The sequence below is a fragment of the Scyliorhinus canicula genome, chromosome 1 (assembly GCF_902713615.1).
Source record: "Scyliorhinus canicula chromosome 1, sScyCan1.1, whole genome shotgun sequence".
Classification (NCBI taxonomy): domain Eukaryota; kingdom Metazoa; phylum Chordata; class Chondrichthyes; order Carcharhiniformes; family Scyliorhinidae; genus Scyliorhinus; species Scyliorhinus canicula.
In genome coordinates, this window is record NC_052146.1 from 249494100 (window position 1) to 249511866 (window position 17767).

At 46.2% G+C, this 17767-nt stretch overlaps 1 protein-coding gene across 1 annotated transcript in view; it reads left to right on the top strand.

The window, feature by feature from the left end:
* Positions 1–7146, top strand: part of ppp2r5a (protein phosphatase 2, regulatory subunit B', alpha isoform) — a 288446-nt gene extending 281300 nt beyond the window's left edge. The window contains exon 13 of the mRNA XM_038811016.1: positions 6361–7146. Within this exon, the coding sequence (XP_038666944.1) occupies positions 6361–6508 (148 nt within the window). The 3' untranslated portion in view covers positions 6509–7146. The remainder of the gene's footprint in view (positions 1–6360) is intronic.
* The last annotated feature ends 10621 nt before the right edge of the window (positions 7147–17767 follow it).

Sequence of the window (17767 nt, forward strand, 5' to 3'; positions counted from 1 at the left end):
TTTTTTTAAAGTGAGTGCTTTTCAATCTCAACACCAAGGGAAGGACAAAGCACGGAAGTCATGCCATTCTGATCAATAACTAACCACTTTAGATATTTGGGGGTACAAATAGCTCGAGACTGGGCTCAGATCTCTAAATTAAATTTTACAAGCCGAACAGCAAGGGTTAAAGAAAACTTACAACGGTGGGATAGTTTGCCCCTATTGTTTGTGGGCCGAGAATAAGTGGTAACATTTAATGTTCTGCCACGGTTTTTATTTTTATTTCAATGTCTCCCAATCTTTTTATCTAAAGCTTTTTTTAATGAGAGTGGAAAGATTAATCTCTTTGTTTGTATGGGCTGGTGAGGTTCCTCGGATTCGTAAATTGTTACTTGTTAGGAAACAAGATATGGTATGGATGCAGGTGGAGGAAGGGGCATGTAAAGGTTCAGGGCTGTGGGTGCTCGCTACAGCGCCCCTCCGCTGATGCCACGGAAATACTCAAAGAGCCCCTTTGTAGTGTCAACACTGAAGATATGGAAGCAATTTCGCAAACATTTCAAATTAGGGGCAGGGTCGAAACTAATGCCAATCCGAGAAAACCATCTATTTAAACTTGTAAGAACAGACGCTGCGTTTGAAGACTGGGAGGAAAAAGGTGTGATCACGTTGAAAGACTTGTTTCTTGAAGGTTATTTTGCAACATTTGAAGAATTGAGGGAGAAATATGAACCCCCAAGGAGAGAAACCTTTAGATAAACACAGATACGGAAATTTTGCCCCCTTTGTCGGAGGAGGTGTTGATGGTTTTGGGGAAAGAAGTGAGAGTTACCTCTGCTATTATGAAACAAGGATCAGAATCTCTGATTGGGTTAAGGTCAAATGGGAGGAGGAATTAGGGGAGACATTGGAAGAAGGGCTTTGGTATGAAATCTTATGGAGGATAAAAGCATCGATCTTGTGCGCGAGGTTGACACTAAGACAATTTTTTAAATTATTTTTTTAAATTTAGAGTACCCAATTCTTTTTTTTTCAATTAAGGGGCAATTTAGCATGGCCAATCCACCTATCCTGCACATGTTTTTGGGTTGTGGGGATGAGACTCACGCATACACAGGGAGAATGTGCAAACTCCACACGGACAGTGACCTGGGGCCGGGATCGAACCCAGTCTTCGGTGCCATGAGGCAGCAATGCTAACCACTGTGCAACCATGCTGCCCTGACACTAATACAATTGAAGGTAGTTCACAACACATATTTGATGAGGTCAAGAATGAGTCGCTTGTTTGAACGGGTTGAGGACATTTGTGACAGATGAGGGAGAGGGCCAGCCGATCATGTATACGTGTTTTGGTCATGTCTGAAACTTAGGAAATCCCAGAACACCTTCTTTAGCACGGTGCTGACAGTGCTACAGTTGGACCTAAAACACAGTCCCCTGGGAACCATATTCAGGGTGTCAGACTTGCTCGGAGCTCCAGGCAGGGACAGGGCAAATGTCTTAGCCTTTGCTTTGCTGGTGGTGAGGGGGTGGATCCCTTTGGGGTGGAGGCCAGTTGCTCCACCCTGTGCTTCAAAAGGCGGGGAAATTTAATGACGTTTCGAAGCCTAGAGAAGATTAAATTTAATTTGAGGGAATGAGGAGTTTCATAAACGATGGTGTCCGTTTATATCTCATTTTAAGAAATTAACCTCAGTCAGCAGCTAAAATGGGAGGGGGGGGTAGTTACTTAATTGTTTTCGGGTTCAGGAAGGGATTGTTGAATGTTATGGGGCAGCAGGGTAGCATGGTGGTTAGCATAAATGCTTCACAGCTCCAGGGTCCCAGGTTCGATTCCCGGCTGGGTCACTGTCTGTGAAAAATTTGAAAAAGCTGAAAAAATATATTTATTAAAGGGGACTTCCAGAGCAGCACTATGATACAGTGAAGGCAGGGCATAGGTTGGCAGGTCAGTTTCATAGGGAGGTCGTGGTAAGGAAGGTAGTTCAGATGCAGGACAGGACGGAGGAGTTGGTCATGGCTCCGGAACAGATTCATAAGGTGTTCGAGGAGTTCTGTAGAGACTTTAAAGTTGGAGCCACTGGAAGAGGGGTGGGAGATGAGGGAGTTTCTGGGTGGGCTAGAGCAGTGTTCTTCAAACTTTTTTTACGGGGACCCATTTTTACCATCCGGCCAACCTTCGGGGCCCAACCCAGCCGACCTTCGCGACCCCGCCGGCTGACCTTCGTGACCCACGCCAGCCGACCTGAGCAACACACCATTTTCTCTTACCTTGTTTGCTGCTGATAAAAATGGAGGAAATTGTTTTTTGGTCCCTTTGGCCCTTGTACATGCTCCTGCAGTGGAACCTGTTGGATGAAGGTGAAGCCTTCCAGTGTCAGAAAGTATGGAGTTTCCATATGTCCAAAGTTCTGCATTTCTTCCATACAATTTTATTAAATAAACCCAACCCACCCCCGAACTTGTAAAAAAAAATCAAATGAATAAAATAAATGAAAAAAATAAAAATTAAATGAATAAAATAAATGAATAAACCCCCCCGAACTTGCAAAAAAAAAATGAAAAAAATAAAAATTAAATGAATAAAAAACGGTTACAGAGGAACAGTACACAGATGAGCGTGGAAATACCATTGTGAAAAAGGTAATGCAAGAATGAGTATGACTGATCATGATTTGCATTCCTTTTATTCTAATATAGATGGAGACAGGAACATTACAAACATAAACTACTTACTTCATTGCACCTTTTAAAATTACTCCAGTTAATCAAGGAACAATGAAGTGAAATGATAAATTGTGCATGCACAAGTGAGCGATTAAGCTGAGACCGTTTTTTAAAAAAAAATAGCAGCCGCACTGCGCATGCGTGGCCAATCATGGACGCGCATGCGCATAGTTTTGCGCATGCGTGCTGATAATCATGCGCACTGCGGCTGAATTTTTTTTACATGTTCGCGGCCATTTTAAAGGCCACTTGCAGCCAGCGTTATGAAAAGCCGGCTGCTGCGCGGGGATTTGCGCGAACGAGAGCGCCACGGATAACGGCTCCGCAACCCTCCTGACACCCGCCCGCGGGTCGCTCCCCCGACTTTGAAGAACACTGGGTTAGAGTGCCCACGGTTGGGGGAGGCGGAGAGGACAGGATTGGATGAGCCGATGGGGGTGGAGGAGGTGAAGGGAGCAATTGGGAGGATGCAGGCAGGGAATACGGCGGGGCCAGTCGAATTTTATAAAAGATTTAAGGACAGGCTGGCTCTGTTGGTGGTGGGAATTTTTGAGGGCGTGATGAACACGGTGTCTTACCACAAATGATGGGGCATGCTTCCATCTCGTTGCTTAAGAAGGATCAGGATCTGGTGGAGTGTGGGTCATACAGGCCCATAACTCTGCTGAATGTAGATGCGAAGATATTGGCAAAGATGTTGGCGTTAAGATTGGAGGAGTGCCTTCCGAAGGTGATTGGGGAGGATCAGACGGGGTTCGTAAAGGGCAGACGTTATCCTTGAATGTGAGGAAACTGTTGAATGTAGTGCTTTCTCTGGCAGAAGGAAGGGAGACAGAGGTGTGGTGGTCTTGGATGCAGAAAAGGCATTTGTTTGGGTGGAGTGAAGTTATTTGATGGCAGTATAGGAGAAATTTGGGATTGGGCCGAAGTTCGTGGTGTGGATGCAGCTTTTATATAAGGAGTCGATGGCGAGCATGCACCCAAATAGTATGAATTCAGGGTATTTTTCATTGCACCAGCGTAGGAGGCAGGGATGTCCCATGTCCCTCCTTCTGTTTGCATTGGTTATGGAGCTCTTGACCATTGCACTGAGGAGTGTGAGGTTGTGGAAGCGATAGTGAGGGGATGGAGGTGGAACATAGGGTGTCCTTATATGCAAATGACTTGTATACTTCGTAGCCGAGCTGTTCAGTGGGGAGCCTAATGGGGTTGCTTCAGAGGTTTGGGACGATTTCAGGGTACAAATTGAATTTAGGGAAAAGTGGGTCCTTTATAGTCTACCCTGTGGAAGCCGAGGTGCAGGGGCTGTCATTTTGTCTGGTAGCATCTCATTTTAGGTATTTGGGAGTGCAGGATTGCACAGGGCTCCAGAAGTTCAATTTCACTAGGCTGGTGAGGAGGATGAAGGCTGACTTGCTGAGGTGTGACAATCTCCCTCTGTCGTTGGCGGGCCAGGTGCAGGTAGTAAAGATTAATGTTTTGCTGCGATTCTTGTTTGTTTTTCAGTACCTGCCGGTCTTTTTGCTCGAGGTGTTTTTTGGGAGGGGCTGGACAGGCTGATCTCATTTGTTTGGGCGGGGAAGTGGCTAGGATTAGGAAGGTGATGCTGCAGAGGGGACGGCAGGCCGGGGGGTGCGGGGCTAGGCCTCCTAAATTTGTTGGATTATTATTGGCCAGCAAATGCAGAGAAGATTCGGGGATGGACAAGGTGGTGGTCTCAGCAGGTCGTCTCGACGCTTTACGGGCTGATTTTTGAGGAGGATGGGGTGTCCGTGAGGGGGTTACGGCAAAGTGGGAGGAAGAGTTGGGGGTGGTGCTGGAGGAGGGACTGTACGAGGTGCTGCAGAGGATAAACGCCTCGACGACATGTGCGAGGGTGGGGCTGATACAGCTGGAGGTAGTGTACAGGGCACCTTACAAAATTAGGATGAGCCGACTATTTGAACGGGTGGCGGATGTCTGTGAGCGATATGGGAGGGGCCCTGTGAACCATATGCATATGTTTTGGTCCTACCCAAAGCTGGAAAGGTTTTGGAGGGTGGTGTTCAGCACCATTTTGGGGATTTTATGTGTGGATGTGGAGCCTTGTCTCTTAGAAGCCATGTTCGGGGTGTCGGACCGGCCGTAGTTGCAGGCGGGTGTGGGGCAGATGTTTTGGCCTTCGCCTTGCTGGTTGCTCGTGGGTGGAGATCGGCTTCTCCACCCTGTGCCTCGGCATGGCTGGGTTACCTGTTGGGTTTTTGACACTGGAAAAGATGATGTTTGCTCTAAATGGGGCAAGTGATGGGTTCTACCATTTTTGGGGTTTGTTTATTTTGCATTTCGGGGAATTGGTTACCGTTGATTGTTGAGGGAGGGGTGGAGGGGGTTCGTGGGTTGGGGGATTCGTGGGGCTATTGTAAATTGGAAAAATATTAAAAATTTGTGGAATAAGAATACTTTTTTAGAAAAAAAAGTAGTTGCTTCAATTGTCCATAAATGTGGTTAGACTTGGTATTTTAGACTTAAAATTAGACTTGGTATTTTTCATTTTTAATAATATGAGCCACCACATTTGGCAATGAGTCTTGGATTTTTGTGATGCCGAAGTTTGATGGTGTTAGAATAACAAAAGTATCATGTATTATTTTTGTCATTTTGGGTTCAGCCTGTATGTGCAGCAGCAAGAAATATCTGTTTTTGTAGCATGATGCAAATACACTGTAGATTAATCACCAATTGTTTTATTCATGTGGATGGCAAGTTGCAAGATAATTTATAGTTGTCCACTGTCTTTTCTAAATTTGCATGGGAGTATTCGTATCAAAGACCTAAAATGATCCTTTTTGGAGCTGAATGGCATTTGTGCAGCAAAATAAGAATCATGCCTCAAGGTAGTGCTTGGCATTTTACTTTTTTTTTTAATGATCTTTATTGTCACGGGTAGGCCTGCATTAACACTGCAATGAAGTTACTGTGAAAAGCCTTTAGTCGCCACATTCCGGCCCCTGTTCGGGTACACGGAGGGAGAATTCAGAATGTCCAAATTACCTAACAGCCCATCTTTCAGGACTCATGGGAGTAAACCGGAGCACCCGGAGGAAACCCTCACAGACACAGGGAGAACGTGCAAACTCCACACAGACAGTGACCTAAGCCAGGAATCGAACCTGGGACCCTGGCGCTGTGAAGCAACAGTGCTGACCACTGTGCTACCGTGCCTTTCAACAATGTATCTTTAAAAAGTCATGGAAGTTTTGTATGGCTACTGAGTCAGTAGTGATCATTTGTAGAAAATAACTTTTGAGTCCAAAGATGTGCAGGTTAGATGGATTGGCCATGTTGAATTGCCCCTTAGTGTCCAACGGTGCGCTGGTCAGGTTACGGGGATAGGGCAGAGGAGTGGGCCTGGTTATCGTGCCCTTTTGGAAGGTCGGTGCAGACTCGATGGATCAAATGGCCTTCTTCTGCACTGTAGGAATTCTATGGAGGCCTGTATTTTTAACAATTCCACGAGTCTATTTTACAATTTAGTTGCTGTAACTAAAGATGAGTTTTGAAAGTTACAAAGTATTATTTTTCACATTTAAAATTCCCTCAGTGGCTCTACTTCACAATATTACTACCAGTATTGCATTACTCAGTAACAGATTATTGTTTAATCTGCAGTGAAAAGAAGAAAGAACAGGAGCGTGAGGAACTTTGGAAGAATCTTGAAGAGTTGCAGCTCCAGAGGAGCCAGGTGTTTGCTGGGAGCTTGCAGATCAATACCCACAATGTGGAAAATGCTCGGAACAGTAAATCAAGTGCCAAATGACCAGAATCAACAGTTGGCATACAGTTTCAGGCGAGGAATGATGGAGCATTTCATGCATATTTTGGAATATGTGTGGGAAAAATACATACACAAGGCAAACCTTCAGCAGTATACTTCCAAAAAAGACCAGCTTTTTTGAGCTGTAAATTATGTTAAAAAGAAAGAATATGAACTTTGAATATTACTGTGTGACCACATAATATTTGTAACTTTGTCTGATCATGAATTTATTACGTCACTTTTTAGAATTCGCAGAGAATAAATGAATTTATCATTTGTGACCAGAGTGAAAATAATTGAGTGGTGAAATTATGACTTGAAAAAAAATAATTTTTTGATTGTGCTGCACATAGAAAATTAGTCAGCTATTTAAATATAGATTTTTCCTATTTTATATGTGCTTCTCACAATGCGACAGACCTCGAGTAACATGAAAGGGAGTGAGTTATGCATACACAGAAAACATTAGAAATACGAGCATAAAATATTGTATGTTTTTCTTTTTCAATAGTCTTTCTGATGCTGTGCCAGAGAACCATTCCATTCTGTAAACCTATGGCAGTGTGAAGCTCTTTTGTAATGAGACACCTTATTTGGGGTTTTGAGCAACATTCAATAAAGTCTACATAATATTTGTATTTGGATCTCACCATTATTAGCTTTTATATATTATGAAGAAAAAATGTACACTGTTTCTGACAGAGCCATATGAATCTCAGATGGTTGCATCAAAGTATAAATGTTCAGACGTCCTGTCGTAGACTTTCGCTTGTTAAATAAAGGGACACTAGATCACCACAGTGTCCATTCATCTCTTTCATCAAGTATTCGATCTGTCCCAGGTAGGATCATAAACCTTCTGCCGCTACATGAAATGAATTTGGCAGTTATAATCCAGTTCCTATTGGTCACAGGTTGCATAAAGTAAAAATAGACTACTTGGGATTCTTAATCAAATGTAGCTGCAGAACGGTGACTTTTCTGAAATTATGATGCTCCATAGGTGCATTTTTAGAGCAAGTAAAATACTTTGAACCTCGATGTGCTTTCCATGGATCTCTAGCTATTGCTAATAAAGCATACACCAGGAGTAAAAGTATAATAAAAATATATTAACCATGCAACATTTCTCAGGGCAAAAGGTTGTACAGGCAATTTTGATCCCAAACATCTGTCAATAATTTATGTGCAAATAGATTTTTTACTTTCCTTGCTTCACGAGGTGAAATTTTCATTATCCGCACAGCCTTATCACAGCCCACCAGAAATGTTGGTACCATCTTTATACAAGTCAGTGAAGGTTATCATGGACCCAGACCCTATTCAAAGCAAACACCTATAATTATTTTTAATTTTCCCCAAACATTAAGAGCAGCATTTATTAAATAAAAGAGAAAAAAGGTAATGTGGGAAAAGCTTCAATACCACCAAGGCAACATATGGACCCAACATTCTAGGCTTCAAACTGGTGTGGAGTAAGGACGGAACCCTCTTGAGGAACTGAGAAAACATCCTCCTTCAATGGAGAGAACACTTCAAAGAACTCTTAAACCATGACACAATCGTAGATGAGGGCGTGTTTGAGGAAATCCCCCAACTCGCCATCAAAGATGATCTTGGACTCCCACCAAGTGTGGATGAAGTTGAAGCCACCATTAAACACGTGAAGAATGGAAAAGCTGCAGGAGTGGACAGGATTCCAGTGGAGATTTTCAAACCTGGAGGAGAAGAGATCACCTGTCATCTCCACCAGCTGTAGCTGAAAATCTGGGACACGGGGGCAGCACGGTGGCACAGTGGTTAGCATTGTTGCCTGCGGCGCTAAAGACCCGGGTACGAATCCCGGCCCTGGGTAACTGTCCGTGTGGAGTTTGCACATTCTCCCCGTGTTTGTGTGGGTTTCGCCCCCACAACCCAAAAAGATGTGCAGGATAGGTGGATTGTTCACCCTAAATTGCCCCTTAATTGGAAAAAATAATTGGGTACTCAATTTATTTTAAAAATTTTAAAATCTGGGACAGTGGGGAAATTCCTGCTGACCTCGGAGATGCCTTCATCATCACTACCTTCAGGAAAAGAGACAAGGCAGACAGTGAGAACTACCAAAGAAGCTCCCTACTCTTCATCGCCAGGAACATCATCGCCCAAATCCTCACCTTCTCCCAGTCTCTGACGAAACCCTTCCAGAAAGCAAGTGTAGCTTCCAACCAAACCGTGGAATAGCAGGCATGATTTTCACTGCGTGGCAACTTCGAGAGGTGCAAGGAGCAACATCAGCCACTCTACATGGCCCTCATTGATCTGACCCAGGCTTTAGACTCGATCAATCGAGAAATGCTGTGGAAGACCCTGTCAAAGGCCAGCTGTCCAGAGAAATTAATCAACATCCTTCGACGACTCCATGACAAGATGTCAGTGATAGCTCCCACTGATGGACGTAAGACAGAAACCTTTGGTCAAGACTGGAGATGAGCAGTGATGGGTCATCGTTTCCACCCTTTTCTCCACCTTCATCACCTTGTCGAGAGCAAGCTTTCCAGTGAAGTGCACATCGTCTACAGCAGGCATTGTCAAACTCAGGGATGCGACCCATGGGCGGGTGTCAGGAGGGTCGCGGAGCCGTCCGTCGCGGCGCTCCCAATTGCGCAAATCCGTGTGCAACATCCGCAGCTGCCATCTTTTAATAAGGCCAGCTACAAACGGCCTTCAAAATGGCCTGTAACTGATGAAAAAAAATTTGGCCGCACTGCATGTATACCCAATCATCAGTGCATATACGCAAAACTATGCGTATGTGCACTGATGAACGGGCACACATGCGCAGTGCGGCCACATTTGTTTTTATATGGTTGCAGCCTTTTTTTTCTAAATTCGTGAGGGGGGGTGGGTGGGGGGAGCCAAAGGGACCCAAAACCATTTCCTCCATTTTTGTCAGCAACAAACAAGGTAAGAGAAAATGGTGGGTCACGCAGGTCGGCCGGCGTGGGTCGCGAAGGTTGGCCAGCGTGGGTTGCGAAGGTCGGCCGGCGTGAGTCGCGAAGGTTGGCCAGTTGGTAAAAATGGGTCCCCAGAAAAAAAGTTTAAAAAACACTGGTCTGCAGGATGGATGGAAAACTTTTCAATCTCAACCGGTTGAAATCAAGAAAATGACGCTGATATTGTTCATGGAACTTCAGTATTCTAATGGCTTTACCATCTCCAGAGACTCTCCAAGCAATGCATGACAGCTTCCCAGAAGCATGCTGGAGAATCAGTCGTAGCCTCAACCTCCAGACTCAAGTCCTTTACCAACCTTCCCCTAGGCAATACCTGTTATCTCCCTCTTATCAAGATCAAGGGAGAAACTCTACCAAAAGTGGAACATTTCCCCTACCTGGGGAGCCACCTCTCATCTAAGGCTGACATCGATGTGGAGATCCAACATTATATCCAATTTATGAGTGCCTCCTTCAGAGGCGTACGGTATTTTACCAAGATCCTTGTGTACATGGCAGTCATCCTCCCAACTCTTCTATATGGCTCAGAAACCTGTGCTACATACAGGCGCCACCTCGAGGCCCAGGCGAAGTACTATCAATGCTGTCTGAAACTGATTCTCCGCAGCAGCTGGGAGGACAGGCGTACTAACATCAGCGTCCTTGATGGGTCCATCAATGAAGTGCTTCCTTTTCCCATTTCCCCCCCACCCCCCATTTTGTTTGGGAGCCTTCCAAGACGCCTTGAATCATAGAGGTTACTGTGCAGAAGGAGGCCATTTGGCCCATCGTATCTGCACCTGCCCCTGGAAAGAGCACCCCACTTAAGCCCACACCTCCATCCTATCCCAGGACCCCAACCTAACCTTTTTGGACACCAAGGGCAATTTAGCTTGGCCAATCCACCTAAACTGTACATTTTTGGACTGGGAGGAAACCGGAGCACCCGGAGGAAACCGACGCAGACACTGGGAGAACGTGCAGACTTAGCACAGACAGCGACCCAAGCTGGGAATGGAACCTGGGACTCTGGAGCTGCGAAGCAACAATGATAACCACTGCTACTGTGCCGCCCAAGGCTTACCACAAAAATGCAACATAAACATCAATGCTTGGGAGACCCTTGCTCATAAGAGACGTACTTGGAGAAAGCTCCTAATTTGAATTAACACAATTCTTTGAGAGCACCCAATGGCAAGAGGAGGCACGGAAAAGAAGCCAAGTCCAAGGCCAATCCCACCTCCCGGGGCCACCTGCCAAGTGTGTAGTCGAAGATGCGATTCTAGGATTGGGCTCATTAGCCACAAAAGGACCCACAGTAACATGGAGGTGGACAATCGTACTTGTTAGCGATAGAAGTCAGAGAAGGTTATCATGGATCCAGACCCTATTCAATACAGAAACCTTGAATTATTTTAATTCTTCCCCCCCCCCCCCCCAAAAAAAATATTTAAGAACAGGGTTTATTAAATACAGCAGCAAAAAAGGTAATGTCAGAAAAGCAGCTTGATGGGGAAAGTTAAAAGGTTATCGAGTGTCAGGCTAGGGAAGGATGTGATCTGTAGTTAGTGTGCAAGTCATGTCAGTAATGTATATTTAATAACCCATAAAATAATAGCGACTGTTCAAATGTGGTAATTCCAGTGATGGTCGGAAGACAAAAATGAGCACCTTGACTGATTTATAAATATCTGAACTCAAATGGGTTTACTGCCTTCAACTTATTTCCATCGAGGAGTTGAACAATTTGGGGGAAAAAAATTAAGTTAAATTGCTGCTACTGCTGGTGTCAGGCATAGAGCAGTTAATTGTATCTCTGCAGGTAGTGATTATTTCAGATGTGTTAAATAAATATGACTTTGTATTCCCAATAATTTTACCCAACAGGGAAAAGTTCCATACATTTACCGATTTTCCCTTAATCATTTGCCCATCAGGAAAGATGTTCAGAACTGCTGTTTCATATGGTATTCATAATGCAGCGTAAAGACACTAAATAAGGAGGAAATTAATTGCTTGGAACATATGACTGACTGGAAGAATTGTTTTAGTATTTAGTCCCAGATTTTCTGATTAATGCTGCTTTAAATGAGTTAAATGAGTGGTACTGGTATTTTAAAAATGCCAGTTGTTGAATCTAACTGCTATTGAACCCAATGACATTTCACAGAGTAATGCAATGATGAAACCCTTTTTACACATTCAACGTTTTCTTAAGTAACTTTGGTAATGATGGGGGTGGCACGGTAGCACAGTGGTTAGCACTGCTGCCTCACAGCTCCAATGTCCTAGGTTCAATTCCAGCCTCTGGTGACTGTGTGGAGTTTGCACATTCTCCCCGTATCTGCGTGGATTTCCTCTGGGTGCTCCGGTTTCCTCCCACAGTCCAAAGATGTGCAGGTTAGGTGGATTGTCCATGCTAAATTGCCCCTTAGTGTCCAAAAGGTTAGGTGGGGTTACTAGGTTACCGGGATAGAGTGGAGGCATGGGTTTAGGTAGGGTGCTCATTCCAAGGGCCAGTGCAGACTTGATGGGCTAAATAGCCTCCTCCTGCACTGTAAATTCTATGATCCTATGAACATGAAAATAACTCGTTGTGTAATGGTTCACCAGTCAACGTTTGACCTGAAAAGCTAAGACATTTTGTCTAATGTATACTCATGCCTCACTCAGATCTTAGAAAATATGTTTCTTGCTTTTTTTAGTAGATTGCAGATCTTTGAAACATTAACTTACTCTGATTGGAGTATCTATTTTGTTTTTCTTTTATCAAAAGTGCCAAGGAGCTTGTTTATGTTTTAATTCGTGGTTAGCACTGCTGCCTCACAGCACCAGGGACCCGGGTTCAATTCTGGTTTTGTGTGACTGTGTGGAGTTTGCACATTCTCCCCGTGTCTGCGTGGGTTTCTTCCAAGTGCTCCAGTTTCCCCTCACAGTCCAAAGATGAGCAAGTTAGGCGGGGTTTGGAGGATAGGCTGGGGGAGTGGGCCTGGGTAGGGGAAGGTTGGTACAGACTCGAAGGGCCAAATGGCCTCCTGCACTGTAGGGATTCCCTGATTCTGATTGTGCCATTTGTCTTTGCCGATGCTAGTGCACCATTGATTTTCCAGTATTTTCTGACTTTCATTTCAGATTCCATTTTACCTTGGTTGCAATGTTTTATTCACTCTTATTTCTTTTTACTCAAATCAGCCTTGAAGTCCTAAGAACAAATAATAAAGTCCTGTTTCTTTGTTTTAATTTTCTTTCCTTCCCAAAGTCCTTGGCCTATTTTGATGTTGCCCCAAAATACACAGCAGGACTACCCCAGCAGGTTTCCTGTTCCACCAGACAAGTTTCCTCTTGATTCATGTCTTGTCCAGGTTCTACATCTGTGACACTTCGGCCTAAATGGTTTCCCTTCCATCTGGAAATACAGCCTTTCAATCCAGCCGTCCTTCACCAGAACAATCCATGTGGGCGTCACAGTGGGCCAATGTTTAGCTGAGGCGCTGAGGACCCGGGTTCGATCCCAGCCCTGGATCACTGTCTGTGTGGAGCTTGCACCTTCTCCCAGTGTCTGCGTGCAGGGTAGATGGATTGCCGCTTAGTGCCACACTAAATTGCCACTTAATTGGGAACAAAATAATTGGGTAGTCTAAATTTATTTTACAAAATGGTTCCTTCTTCCCTAAAAAGTAGTTAACAATTTTCATCCACTATTTCTCTCCTCTGCCTGACTGAACTTGTTTTCACCTGGTATAACTGAAAAAACTCTTCCCACTTTTTCCAGATAAGAACTGTCACTATAACATCCCCCACCTTTTCGCAAACCCTTCTGCAGAGCCCTTTCACTCATATTTTATCTTCTCTCATCGCAGAAAGTCGTACATGTCATCTAACCAAACCGCTACCGCCAGTGGCGATACCGACTGCCACTCCAGTAACATTCGCCACCGTGTAATCAGAGAGGAGAAGGCCACAACATTGGCCTTCCTCCTTTCCATGAGCTCAGTCTTCTCTGAAACCCCAAATATCGCCACCAAGGGGTCCTCCTCCTCCACGATCCTGGCTAAGACCGCAAACACTCGCCCAGAATCTTTCCAATTTTTCACAACCCCAAAACATGTACACGTGATTCATTGGCCCCTGCCTACACCTCTCTCACTCATCTGCTACCCCCTGAAAGAACCCACTCATTCTCACCCAAGTCATATGCACTCTGTGCACCACCTTAAACTGTATCAGGCTGATCCTTGCACAGGAGGCAGTCCCTATGCAGTGCCTCACTCCATACTCCACAATTGATCTCCCCACCCAACTCCCCTTCTGCTTTCTCCTTGATCTTCACCACCCGCTCGCCTCCCTGCTCCCCTAGTGACTTGTATGTATCCCCAATTCTTCCCTCCCCTTCCACATCCTGAAGCAGCAGTTGCTCCAGCAGGGTATATCCCGGCAACCTAGGGAACCCCCTGCAGACCTTTCGCACAAAGTCCCTAACCTGCAATCACTCCCCCTACACAGCTTTACCCTCACCCTTAGCTCTTCCAGACTGGCAAACCTTTCCTCCAAATACAGGTCCCTCACCTTGGCCAGCCCCACATCCCTCCACCTCCTGGATACACTATCCACCCCCTTCAGCTCAAACCCATGATTCTCACACAGTGGCGTTAACATCAACATTCCTTCTAGCCTAAAATGCCTCCTCAACTGATTCAATATCTTCATCGGGGACTGCACCACCGGGCTCCCTGATACATACTCGGAGCCAATGGCAATGCCGCCATCACCATAGCCCTCGAACTGGATCTCTTACAAGATTCCTCCTCCATCCTAAGCCACTTTACCCCTCTCCTTCCCACTATCATTGCGCCGCCCAATGATAATGAAGCAGGTTCGGCAACACTAATGTTGCCCCCTGTTGCCTCTGCCTCTGTAGCAGGGTCCTCCCAACCCTCAGCACATTCCCCACCCATACAAAGTCTGAAATGATCGTGTCCAATTTCCAAAAAAAGGCCTTTGGTATAAAGATTGGGAGGGCCTGAAAAATAAACAAGAACCTCAGCAGAATATTCATTTGCACCACTTGGACCCTCCCCGCCAACGTCAACTGCAGTGTTTCCCACCTCTTAAGATCCTCTCTGGTGTCCTCCACCAGCTTCGTTAAGTCCACTTATGGAGCCTCGTCCATTCCCTCGCTACCTGAATCTCCAAATATCTACACCTAATCCTCGCTACCGTAAATGGCATTCCCCCTAAATTTGCCTGCCATCCCACCTCATTCACCGGGAAAACATCGCTTTACCCTACATTCAGTTTATACCCCAAGAACCTCCCCCAAACCTCCCCAACAGGCCCAAAATCCTTCCCATACTCTCCAGTGCATCTGAAACATACAGCAAGAGGTCATTGAACAGCCATCTTATATTACTCGTTGAACAAGTACCGCCACTCCACCCGATGAAATGCCTTCTCTGCATCCATAGACACCACCACCTCCAGTACCAGAGCCCCCGACAGATTCATCACTACATTCAACAGCCATCTTATATTACTCGCGAGTTGTCTGCCCTTCACTAAGCCTGTTTGATCTTCTACAACCACCGCCGGGACACAATCCTTCATCCTCCTCGCCAACAAATTAGCAAATACTTTCACATCTGTATTCAATAGTGATATGTGCCTATTTGACCCAACTTCCACTGGGTCCATCCCCTTTACCGGGATTAGCATGATTACTGCCTGCGTCATCGTCTCCGGCAGCTCCCCCTTCTCCAGAGCTTCATTAAATGCCCCAAACAGATGTGGTGCCAGATCTGTCGCAAATTCCTTAAAATTCTGTCGGGTACCCATCTGGCCCTGGGGCCTACCCCGACTTTGTACCCCTGATACTATCCAGCACATCCGCAGACCCAGCGGCTTCTCCAACACATGCCTCTTTACTTCCTCCACCTGGGGAAATTCCAGCTCGTTCAGAAACCACCCCATGTCCCCTCCACTCCCCCCAGTTCCACCTTGTACAGTCCCTGGTAGTATTCCATAAATGCCTTGTTTATCTTCCCCGGCTCCAACACCATATCCCCAGCCCCAGTCCATATCTGCAATATTTCCCTGGACACGGCCTGCCTCCGCAGCTAGTGTGCCAGCATACGGCTCGCCTTCTCCCCAAACGCATATTGCACCCCTCTTGCTCTATGCAGTTGCCCTACCGCCCACCCTGTTGGCAGCCTGTCATATTGCTCCTGCAACTTTTTCCTCCTCAGCAATCCCTCTGCAGTGGGCACAATCAAATACTCCCTGTCCACCTCCACCATCTCGCTCACTAGACGGTCATGTTCCTCCCTCCTTTGCTCATCTGCTGGAACCTTAAACCAGTGTTTCCCAAAAGAACCAGAAACAGCCCTCTTAGAAGGAATACTCCCCCTGGGTTCGCAAAGCGCCATGTATCCACCATACCCATCCTCTCCATAAACCCACCCAGCTCCCTTGCTATTTGTACCCCACCCATCGACCTGGGGCTTGATCTATCCAGCCTCGGCTCCAGGGCACAGTTAAAATCTCCTCCCATGATCAACTGATGCATGGCCAAATCCAGAATCGCTGCCAGCAACCCCCTCATAAAACCCACATCATCCCAATTTGGCGGCATAAACATTAACCAACACCACCGACTCCCCTTCCAATGTACCACTCACAATCGCATATTTCCCACCCAGATCCCTCACCTCCTTCGCGCTCACAATCCCATTTTGTTTGTTCATTAAAATCGCCACTCCCCTGGATTTCTAAGCAAATCTGCCTGATCCACCCCTTCCTTAACCTAACCTGGTCCTTCATGTGGAGGTGTGTCTCCTGCAGAAAGACTACCCTCGCTTTCAAGCTCCTGAGATGTGCGAACACCCACAACCTTTTAACCACCCCATTCTGTCCCTAATGTTCCACATTACCAGCCTTACCAGAGGCCTACACATCCAATCCCCTCTACCGCCCATCATCTTCCCCACTTAACTCCCGCCTCTGAATTCCACACTATCCCTAACCCATTCCAGATGGCCCCCTTCTCTGCCCCTGACCATGTCATCTCTCACCTCCTGCCATGTTCCCAAGCATTGTCCAATCAGCTCTCCCCCAGTTTATGCTCCTTAATGAAGTTTTCGGCCGCTTCTGGGTCTCGAAATAATATTCTCATTCTCTGAACTGATAATTTCGCCGGATAGAGCACCCCAAACCTAATCTACCACCGGTACAGCACCGTCTTTGCCTTGTTGAAACCTGCCCACCGCTTCGTCAATTCGGCTCCGATATCCTGATAAATCTAGACTTGTCTTCCCACTCGCAGATATGTTTCTCCCTGGCCCAACGCAAAATCTTTTCTTTTTCCACAAATTTGTGGAGCCTCACGATCACCGCGGCTCCCCAGCTCTAGGCTTCTGCCCAGGGACCTATGCACTCGGTCCACTTCAGGCGCCTTATCTAGCACCCCTTCCCTAGCCACCAGCCCCGCCAGCATCTTTGAGACGTACCTCGTGGTACTCGCACCTTTCACTCCTTCAGGCTGGCCCACTATTTTAGCACAGTGGGCTAAGTAGCTGGCTTGTAATGCAGAACAAGGTCAGCAGTGTGGATTCAATTCCCGCGCCGGCTCCCCGAGTAGGCTCTGGAATGTGGTGACTAGGGGCTTTTGACAATAAGCGATTATTATTATTATTATTCGTAGCTTCTGCCTTGTCGAGGTGTTTTCCTGCTCCTCCACCTTTGCCCTCAATATTTTACACAGGTCCCCTAAGAGCCCCACCTCCACCTCCAGAGTCACCACACTATAACTGTAGTCCGAGATTACTCCTTTGATCTCGAATCTGCGACCCCTGCACCTCCACACACCGCTCCACCCGTTCCAATGAACTCTTCAGGGGTGCCACAGCTCCATCGAGCGATCCTCCTGCTCTTCCTTCACTTGCTGGCAGATTTCCTCCTTAATAAAAGCCACCAACTGCTCCAGCTGGGGCCTTCCACCTTGCAGCAGCCCTTCCCCCGCAGACATCCTTCCACTGGTTGCAACAGCACAGGTTTCCTCCAGCTCTGGCTAGAACTCTCAATGTCTACTGCTGGGTTTGGTAACCAGCGAACATACCACTCCCGGGGGAAACTACTTCTCCAACCTTCACCTATGCTTTTTCATCAAAATTTCACCCAGTATCTGTAAAGAGCTCTTTTCTGTGCCTTCGAGCAGGAACTGCCTTGACACCGTGGCTGCCACCAGGAAGTCCAACCCCTTATACCCTGCCACGTTTCTCAGCCTATCCAT